General features: G+C 43.2%; 1 protein-coding gene across 4 annotated transcripts in view; it reads left to right on the top strand.

Annotated features, from left to right (window-relative positions):
* mst1rb (macrophage stimulating 1 receptor b) overlaps positions 1 to 11,075 on the top strand; it is a 140,846-nt gene that overhangs the window by 70,074 nt on the left and 59,697 nt on the right. For all 4 annotated transcript variants that reach the window (XM_043707707.1, XM_043707703.1, XM_043707706.1 and 1 more), the window contains one exon: positions 6,622 to 6,738. In XM_043707707.1, coding sequence (XP_043563642.1) covers positions 6,622 to 6,738 — 117 coding nt within the window. The remainder of the gene's footprint in view (positions 1 to 6,621; positions 6,739 to 11,075) is intronic.

The raw sequence follows: 11,075 nt of genomic DNA, 5'->3' as shown, positions 1-11,075 counted from the left end.
GTATGAGGAAAGGCTGAGGCATTTGGGGTTGTTTTCATTGGAGAAAAGAAGGTTTAGGGGTGACTTGATAGAGGTGTACAAGATGATTAGGGGTTTAGATAGGGTTGACCGTGAGAACCTTTTTCCACATATGGAGTCAGCTATTATGAGTGGGCATAGCTTTAAATTAAGGGGTGGTAGGTATAGGACAGATGTTAGGTGTAGGTTCATTACTCAGCGTGTCGTGAGTTCATGGAATGCCCTGCCAGTATCAGTGGTGGACTCTCCCTCATTATGGGCATTTAAGCGGGCATTGGATAGGCATATGGAGGATAGTGGGCTAGTGTAGGTTAGGTGGACTTGGATCGGCGCAACATTGAGGGCCGAAGGGCCTGTACTGCGCTGTATTCTTCTAAGTTCTAAGAGATTTGTAAAATCATGAGGGGCATATATAAGGTGAATAGCAGGTGTCCTTTACCTAGTGTGGGTAATTTCAAGACTAGCATATTTTTGAGGTGCGAGGAGAAGATTTGAAAAAGAATGAGAGGCAACGTTTTTACACAGAGAGTGGTTTATGTGTAGGATGAACTTCCAGAGGAAATGATGGATGCAGGTACAGTTGTAACTTTAAAAGCCATTTAGATATGCATATGAATAAGAAATGTTTGGAGGGATATGGCCAAGCACAGGCAGGTTGGAGTAGTTTTAGTTTGGAATGATGGTTGGCAGGGACTGGTTGGACCAAAGGGTTTGTTTCTGTGCTTTGTATCTCTATGACTCTTATCTGTCTGGTGAACATGAGTGAGCCAGTGCAGGCATCATTGGCTTAGCAACGAGTATGTGCTGATTGTATGAACAAACTCCAGGACCTCCAAGTCAGGGAACTCATCCTGCAAGGAAATAGCAAGGATAACCCCGAAATGGCGAAATGGCTTTCTTCTCCTGCTGAGTAGATGTTGCCCAGGTCTCACCACTGAAAATGCAGGATTGGTCGGGTCGCAGTTTGGTCTTCTCGGTCAGATAGCTGCAGTTCCACACTCTCTCACTCAGCTCCCTTGTTCGATTCCCCATTCAAGTCAACAAGCTTGGCCAATTATATTTCCACAGACCTGCACCCCCAATACATTTTATATAAAATGTTGCTCGTCCTGAGTAGAAATTAAAACAAATAAGAAAATTGGAGAGTACAAGGAAAGGGGTAGAGCGATTGGAATGGGTGTGGCAGGGGCATCAGGGGACCTGGGAAGGGAGTGCTATTGAACACAGGGGTCCCAGCTAGGTAACCCAGGTGAGGCTTGGAACATGGCAGAATGGGGTGTCAGCCCACTTAAGGAATCTCTGACCTTTCTAGACATCCAGCCAGCCCCCACACACCCCTCCCACCATCTATGACATTGTGCTATATTAGAAGCTTAGATAGTGTTTTGTGGTCTCTCTGCATGTCAAAATTGAAAATCGTTAAAGCATTGTGGTTAAGAGCTTGCTTTTCTGTCTGAGGGAATGTTGTGGTGACCGTATCTTGGATCTTTATACTGCGGTGTGGTTTGGAGAGTTTTAAAAAAAATTTTGCTGTTGGTCCCTGAGCAGTTTCTGGAAAAGAAATAGATTAAAATACATGAAGGGAAACCTGCAGTTTAAATTGCAAGGAAGGAAGATTGGCTGATCCCTTTGAGAATCAAAACTTGTTCATATAATTGATTAGTAATTGAAACGAAGGAGTTTTTCAAAGAAGATCAGGCAGGCTGTGAGAACACACAGTGGAATTAAAGGGATGTGTTGATATAGTGATCAATCCAAAATATTACAAACAATATGTAATTTTTATGTAAGGTCAGCTCATGCCTAAAACAACATTGTTCAGTTGGCCCGTGTAGAGCCAAGTGAGTAATTTTCCCATGTACTTGTAAAGGAAAAAGAAATTGCATAAACGTTTGGAAAATGGACTAAAATGACCTGACTGGGCGGCTGCTGTTAAATGTGATACCACATTAGTCACAAAATCGAAATCATGAGGGGTTAGGACAGAATGGGTAAAATGGGTCAAGAATCAGAAAGCACGGTTTTAAAATGTGTTATAACATAAGAGAAGCAAGGCCAGAAAAAAAAGGAATTCTTTACATCGCGAATAATTCGACCTATAATGCGCTGCCTGGAAATGTGGTGGAGTCAGGATCAACTGAGGCATTCAAGAGGGTATTGGATGATGACTTAAACAGAAAGAATGTATAATAGTGCATATCTCTGACAAAGCCTCCTCCAGTGTTTGGTAACTTTCCAGATAAACCTTCTCCAGTTTAGTCAGTCACAAGCCAGGGTCTGAATTACTGGATAGGATTGAGAGTGCTTTGAGGGCATTACTAAAGTGTTTTTGTTATCGTCTTGTGAGTCTCCCATCCCAACTGAGATCTGAGGTGATTATTTGCTTCAGGAATCTGGTATCAAGCAGACAGATGAAGTGTTCTGCCCAGCGAATACTGGCTTGGATGGGGACACTAGTGTCGGCCATCTTTGTAACCGCCGAATTTGAAGGAGAAAAACACTATAAGGCGGACCCTGTTAGAAAGAAGCTGACAGAATGTGACTGAACTGGCTTCTCTGCCTTACAACGGGCATAAATCTTTTTTTTTCTGTGGGTAATTGCCGGGGGAGAGATAATTGAAGAGACATTCCTGAGAATTCAACTAGTTTACCAGGTTTGACTTGCTGACGCTGAGGAGCAATGGCCCTGGTAAAGGCAGAATGAGCTAAGTGGTGGCAAGAAAGCAAAGGGGAGTTTTCTCTGTGTTGTTATAGCTTAAACAACAGTCACACACTGGAGCTTAGTCCATGGAAGACTAAGGTAAAAAAGAATGAAACATGAGAAGGCAACTAACAGTCAGCCAACTTGGTCTGCACTCCGATGATATAATTTGATTGATGGATGGCTCAGTTTCATGTGCGTCACTTGTAACAGAACCTGCCTTTTCAGGGTTTTCAATCTGATTTGATTTATTATTGTCACATGTAGCTTTTCTTTATGCTGTGGAGCATATAAAGTTAAAGAGTTATACAGCTTGAAGACAGACCTTCAGTCCAACTCGTCCGCGCTGTCCAGATTTGCTAAACTGATCTAGTCCCATTTGCCAGCATTTGGCCCATATCCTTCAAAACCCTTCCTATCCATGCCTTTTAAATGTTGTAATTGTTCCAGCCTCTCCAGCTCATTCCCTACGCACACCACCATATGTGTGAAAAGGTTGACCCTCAGGTCCCTTTTATATCTTTCCCCTCTCACTTTCAACCTATGGCCTCTAGTTTTGGACTCCCCTGCCCTGGATAAAAGACCTTGGCTGTTCACCCTATCCATGCCCCTCATGATTTGATAAACATCTATAAGATCACCCCTCAACCTCTGATGCTCCAGGGAAAATGGCCCCAGTCTATTCAGCCTCCATCCCCTGCAACATCCCTGTAGATTTTTTATGCAACCGTTCAAGTGTCACAACATCCTTCCCATATCAGGGAGACCAGAATTGAATTCTAAAAGTGGTCTCACCAGTGTTTTTGTACAGCCACAACATGATGTCCCCCCCAAACCCCTATACTCAAATGTTCTGAATAGTGAAGGAAAGCATGCCAAATGTTTTTTTCACCACCCTACTACTTTACCTTCAAGGAACTATGAACCTGCTTCCACCCCCCCAAACCAAGGTCTCTTTGTTCAGCAGCACTCCCCAGGAAGAGTATAAGTCCTGCCCTGGTTTGTCTTACCAAAATGCAACACCTCACATTTATCTAAAGTAAACTCTGTCGGCTGCTCCTTAGTCCATTGGCCCATCTGATCAAGATCCTTTTGTACTCTGTGATAACATTTTCCACTATACCACTAATTTTAGTGTCATCTGCAAACTTACTAAACATACCTCCTGTGTTCACATCCAGATCATTTATGTAAATGATGAAAAGCAGTGGACCATGCTACTGCTGGAAACTAAATTAGAAAGAGATGTGACTTCATGTAGATCTCATTCCAGTTTAATCCCAACTTGGAAAGAGATTGAATGTTAACATTGCCAATGGGTGGCACAGTGGTCTAGTGGTTAGCACTGCTGCCTCACCATGCTAGGACCCTAAATTTTATTCTAACCTTGGGCAACAGTGTAAGGTTTGCATGTTTTCTCTGTATCTGCATGAGTTTCCCTCCCATAGTCCAATGATATTTAGGTTAGGTTGATTAGCCGTAGTAAGTTGCCCCACCGTGTCCAGGGATGTGCAGGCGAGGTGGGTTAGCCATGAGAAATGCAGGGTTGCAGAGGTAGGGAGTCGGGTGGGTTTGGATGGGCTGCACTTCCGAGGATTGATGCAGACTCGATGGGTCGAATGGCCTCTTTCCACACTGTATGGATTCCCTGATTCTATAATTCAGTGCATCAAGCAATAGTTACACAGTTTCGGTAGCCAGTACCAAAATATGTGCTCTAACTTAAAAAAAAATGCAGTGACAGAAATATTTGATGAACTGTCATGGGGTTTTCCTTCAAATCTTCAATGTGCAATTGATGGGCCATAGTTTTAGGACAAGCGTTCGTGAATCTGTAGAAGCCATTACCCCAGAGTGCGGTGGATGTTGGGACATTGACTAAGTTTAAGGATATTTAGTTAGCAATGGGTTGAAGGATTGTGGGGAATGGGCAGGAAAGTGGAATTGAGGCTGAGATGAAATCAGCCATGATCATATTAAATGGCAGAACAGGCTCAAGGGGCTGAATAGCCTACCCTTACTCCTAGCTCTTATAAGATTGTGGTTGAGCAAAGCTTGTCTCATGGCCTGTCCCAGTTACATGGTCAGGTTTCCTGTGTGCACTGCGTGGGTTGTGTTGTTCCTGTTATATGCCAAGAAAAGCTGGTCTCATTTTGGAATCTGTTCAAATAGCCTGTAATAATTCTTTTGATCCCTGACCCCTCCGTTCATGTTGAAATTTCAGTCTACAATCCTTACGTGAATGGAGGTTTAGCCCAAGCGTCTGTTTACTTTACAGGAACTGAGTGATGTAGGTCAAGTACTTGATTTTTCCTGCCACTAACCTTTCTCCTTAAACCTTGATTGAGCTCGATCTTGGCAATGTTCCATAGCTTAAGATCAGTGTCCTTTAATAAAGGGGCTTTTGCTTTTGGTGCTGCTCATCCGTGAACCACTTGCATTAAAAAGAAGCATGGGTTTCCCTCTGTTTCCCTGCTTTTTGCACAGCCAACCCAATGAAGGGAAATGGAACAAAAGGTCAACCTTTTAAGCTGCATCTAGCAATTACATTTCCCCTTCTGTTTTTAATTTCTCTGAGTCCAAGGGAATTTGGAGGGAATTTCATCACGTTATTCCAATCACAATATTGAAAGTACAGCCTCTGGATTTGCGAAACCATGTTTGCAAAAACGCATGGATCTTTGAAATCTCTCAAAACGTCATATTCTGAATTAATTTTCTAGGCAGATACTAATCATTGTCCTGCATTAGCTGCTGCCTGAATGGAGTATCTGATTCACCAAAATCTTCCAAATCATTTCACATCAGAAAGAATGGAAAACCAGGAGTAGGAATGTTTTGAAAGCTGATGAAAGGCAAGTTGATAAGAATACATTTCAAGGAGAACTTTGCGAACAGGAACGGAAGGAGAAGTAACAAAAGGAAGGAATTTGGGTGAGAGCTTTAGAGGTTAGAATCTAGATGGTAGCTGTTTTTAGATTAGATTAGATTACTTACAGTGTGGAAACAGGCCCTTCGGCCCAACAAGTCCACACCGCCCCGCCGAAGCGCAACCCACCCATACCCCTACATTTACCCCTTACCTAATCTGCCACCAAATTTGAAATGCTGTCTCGATGTGCAGAAGACCAATACGGTGGGATGTGAAATGGTTAGTTTGGGTTAAATGGAGACAGTAGGGGTGAATAAGAGGAAGAGATATGGGAATGAAGATACCAAATTTGATTGTGCTTTTATTTTTGTTACTTATTGTTGGGATGTGGATGTCACTGGCAAAGACAGCATTCATTGTCCATCCTGAGTCTCCCTTGAGCCGAATGGCTTGCTTGACCATTGCAGACGGTGGTTAACAATCAATCACATTGTTGTGGATTTGGAATCACATCCATAGGACAGACCAGATAAGGACAGGTTTCTCATGGACATTGGCGAACCAGGAGAATTTTTTCCACAATCATTTAATGATCATTATCACTGAAGAGGACAAATGTGCAGGGCCATGAGACAAGGAGGGGGATTTCACATTCAGAAAGCCAGCACAAACAGTCTCCTCCTAAGCTATAACTGGGCATTGGTTTAGCTTTGTTAGCTGAATTGTTGGTTTACAGAGCTGTGTGATGCCAACAGTGTGGGTTCAATTCCCATCACTGGTTTGAGGTTACCATGAAGGACTCTCCTTCTCAACCTCTTCCCTCATCTGAGGTCTGGTGACCCTCAGGTTAAATCACCACCAGTCACTTCTCTCTAATAAGAGAGCAACCCCTATGGTCTGGTAAGACTATGATGACACTATAACCATTCAGTGATTAAGTGTGTGTTCTGAGAAGGCTGCTGCTGTTAACAGCCTTTGCTCTTATTTCTGAATTACTTTCAAAAGTTCTGAATTCCTTTATCTCTTGTAGGTGATCATTCAACGATCATTTAAACCACATGCGAATTTCAGCTTGAGTGAGACAGATCCAGTTTCTCGAAAAGTTGCCCGCTTGGATGACTCCGTGCTGTTTGTTACTGGCTCGAAGGTAAGAATTAAACAGGAGGAAGCTACTGATATTCAACTTGGACAGGGGATGAATTGATCGCAAACCGGTCAGAACCTCAGATATCACTGATGCAACCAACCTTCTGTTCACAACTTCCTGGTTTTAACTTCAAACCATGACACAAGATTACATTACATATGTGTACTGCCTTTTACAGACAGGTTTTGGTTTTGCCTTGCAGTTCATATGGAGGCTCTGGGAGAATCTCACAGCATCAAAATTTAGAAAATATTTCCTTTCTGTATTTTCTCGACATGATTTTGTTTGAACCCCAACTTTTATAACCTTCTTAATTAATTTAATAACTTAAATCTCCTAGGCTTATTGTTGAATCACCGACAATAGGTTTGGGTTGGACAAAGGCAAAAGTGGGTACTGCTGGAGATCAGAGTCGAGATTAGAGTGGTGCTGGAAAAACACAGCAGGTCAGGCAGTATCCGAGGAGCAGGAAAATCGATGTTTCAGGCAAAAACCTGATGAAGGGCTTTTGCCTGAAACATCAATTTTCCTGCTCCTCGGATGCTGCCTGACCTGCTGTGCTTTTCCAGCACCACTCTAATCTAGACTTGAGGTGGACAAAGGCAGCAGTTACATGGGAACACCACTCCTCCCAAGGTCACTAGCCAAACCTCAGAAGATAATCTGTACCTTCACTGTTGCTCGGTCAGAATCCTGGAAAACCTTTCCTAACGACACTGTGGGCTTACCTCTGCATACTTCATGGACTGCAGTAGTGCAAGGAGGCCAGTTACAGATGGGCAATAAATTCTGACCTGGTCAGTGATGTTCTCTGTGCCAAGAACGAGAAATAGGGCAGCACATGTGCACAGACAAAACCCACTCTCCAGCCAAGCCCCATCCTAACTTGGAACTATTCCATTGTTTCCTTCCTGTCACTGGGTCAAATTCCTGAAACTTCCTTCCTAATAGCACCACATAGACTGCGATGATTCAAGAAGATAACTCATTACCACCTTCTCAAGGGATGGCAGTAAGTGCTGCCGTTTGCAGTGATGCACATGACCCCTGAATTAATATAAAACTCACAACTTGTGTTTTTTTTTTAAAATTGACTGCCTTCTTACGTAAAAATTTGCTGAGCTAATCCTTTCTGAGGACAGCTCAGATGGAAAGGGGCCAGGAATAAAAAGGGAACTGATGAACTAATAGTCTGTAATATAACATGTTGGTGCAACAACATCCTGTAACCTTTCAGTGTTTTGCTTTCAAATCTCTGAAGCATTTGGAAATATGTTGTGAAATATTGTTGCTGACGAATGTACGCATGCAGCAGCAGTTGTTTGAAATTCTGACAAGGTGGTGTCTGAGATGTTGGACAGACTAATGATCAGCAGCTCCTCCTGAGATATAGTTAACTCAATGTGATGCTTTACAACTCATCAATCCACCAAGGTTTCACTGATAAAGGCAAGTATCCTCACACTACAGGAAGAATATGGAGAGAGAATGCAATGGAGATTCACCAGGACAGAGTACAGGAAAGAGATAGAGAGCTCAGTGGCATGGTGTAAAGATAATAATCTCCCCCCCAATGCCAGCAAAAGCTGGTCATCGACTTCAGAAAGCAGAATGGAGGACATGCCCCTGTTTGTATCAATGGTGCTGAGCTGGAGGTGGTTGAAAGCTTCAAGTTCCGAGGAGTAAATATCACAAACAATTTGTCCTGGTCCACGCACATCGGTGCAAAAGGTCAAAAATGCCGCCACTTCCTCAGGACGCTAAGGAATTTCGGCATCTCCACAATGAGTCTTACTACTGTGTATAGATGCACCGTAGACAGTATCCTATCCTGATGCATCACAGCTCGGTACGGCAGCTGCTCTTCCCAAGGCTGCAAGACATTACAGAGGGTTGTGAACACAACCCAGTCCATCACGAAAACCAGCCTCCCATCCATTGACTCTGTCTACACTTCCTGCTGCCTCGGGAAAGCAGCCAACTTAATCAATGATTAAGATTAGAGTTATGCTGGAAAAGCACAGCAGTTCAGGCAGCATCCGAGGAGCAGAAAAATCGACGTTTCAGCCAAAAGCCTTACATCAGTCATTCCTGATGAAGGGCTTTTGCCCGAAATGTCAATTTTCCTGCTCCTTGGATGCTGCCTGACCTGCTATGCTTTTCCAGCACCACTCAGATCTTGACTCTGATCTCCAGCATCTGCAGTCCTCATTTTTGCCAACATAATCAATGACCCCTCCCACCCTGGTTATACTCTCTTCCACCCTTTTTCATTAGCCAGAAGGTACAAAAGTTTGATAACATATTTTATTAGATTCATAAACAGCTTCTTCCCCGCTGATATCAGACTTATGAACAGACCTCTCATTTATTCGAGTTGATCTTTCTCTGCGCCTTCTCTGTAGCTGTAACATTATATTCTGTATTCTGTTCTATTACCCTGATGTACTCATTACAAGGCATGGAAATGTGTTGCTGGAAAAGTGCAGCAGGTCAGGCAGCATCCAGGGAACAGGAGAATCGACGTTTCGGGCATAAGCCCTTCTTCAGGAATGGGGAAAGTTTGTCCAGCAGGCTAAGATAAAAGGTAGGGAGGAGGGACTTGGGAGAGGGGCGTCGGAAATGTGATAGGTGGAAAGAGGTCAAGGTGAGGGTGATAGATCAGACTGGGGTGGGGGCGGAGAGGTCGGGAAGAAGATCTGAGGTTAGGAAGGTTAGGAATTTTAGTATGGCCAATTCACCTGACCTGCACATCTTTGGACTGTGGGAGGAAACCGGAGCACCCGGAGGAAACCCATGCAGACACGGGGAGAACGTGCAAACTCCACACAGTCAGTTGCCTGAGGCTTGTCACTTATCAGTCCAGGTTGGAAGCACATAGAACATAGAACATAGAGCAGTACAGTACAGGACCTTCAGCCCTCGATGTTGTGCCAACCTTTTTTCCTACTCTAAGATCAAACTAACCTACATACCCTACATTTTACTATCATCCATGTGCCTATCCAAGACTCACTCAGGCGTCCCTAATATATCTGACATCATTGGGATAGAATTGAGGGAGCCTTTAATTATTGTATCTGACCTTGAAAAGCTCAACACTGTCATGAGATATTGGGAAAGTGTTCTATTCCCCACTGCTAACATCCCTCACCCTGATAGGCACAAAATTTGGAACAAAAATTAAAACAGCTGAGCTTTCGCCCTTGCCTTTGCTTTATAAGTGGAGTTCATACTGTTCACATCTTGAATCTAGGTCGTGTAAATACAAATCCACAGGAGGGAGAGCTCAACTTTCATTCTGTAATTAAATGCCACTTCCAGCACCGTGCTTGTGCTGTTTTTGTCTCCATGATGTCATGTCTGTTAGAAATACCCAGAATGGAAAAATAGTTTTCAAAAATTAAAATCTGGTCTCAGTCCTCATGTACTTAAAGGGGCAACATCCTTGTGGAGAAATACTGGTCATGTACTTGTTTTGTTTTGGGAAGGGGGTCAGAAATGAAAAGTGCATGGGGATGTGCATCATTCCACTGCCTGGGCAGTAAATTCTGAAATACCCTTCCTAAACCTCTCCACCGCTCTCTATCCTTGTTTTATAAGATATCCCTTATTACCTACTTCTTTGATTGAGCTTTTACTCATCCAGCCTTAAGCAAGTTGTAGTCAAACTTTGTTCGATGGTCATGGGACACCTCACAATGTTTGATGACTTTAGCTGTTTGATATGAATTCGAGTTTTTGCTGCTGTTTTAACTGGAATAGCACTCTCCCATCAGCAGCATTTTGATGCCCATTATTTTATGACAAGATATATAAGTGGCTGGAGCTACACTGATGCCAATTGTCAGACGACCACTGACCACATCTGAATGATCCAGTTTAAAAAGATTTTTTTATGCGAATATAGATTACTGACCACAGCAAGAGCAGTCACTAAAATAGAATTAGGCTCCATCTGTGAATAGAAAAGATGACAGCTCTTTAAAGTGGGACTCAATCTGGAAAGGGATAGGAAGGGGGAGGAGAGAGAGAGAAAGCCGTGTAATGGGGGAAATGTTGATTTGTGCAGTTGTGTGTGTGTGTCTGTGTGTCAGTGTTTGCATATCTGTGTATGTATGTGTATAAATGTGTAGGTGCTTGTGTGTGCCTGAATGATGTGTGTGTGTGTCTTTGCACATGTGGGCAAGTATGTATGTTGGTATATGTGTATATGTGAGTGGATGTGTGTGTGAATGAGACTGTGTGAGAGAAGGAATATATATGTGTGTACGTGAATGTGCCTGTGTGTCTGTGAATGCGTGTGTCTGTGTATGTGTGTGCGTATCTGTGTCTGT

The sequence above is a fragment of the Chiloscyllium plagiosum genome, chromosome 18 (assembly GCF_004010195.1).
Source record: "Chiloscyllium plagiosum isolate BGI_BamShark_2017 chromosome 18, ASM401019v2, whole genome shotgun sequence".
NCBI lineage: Eukaryota > Metazoa > Chordata > Chondrichthyes > Orectolobiformes > Hemiscylliidae > Chiloscyllium > Chiloscyllium plagiosum.
Note: the sequence above shows the minus strand (reverse complement) of the source record. Positions and strands in the feature narration are given on the sequence as shown.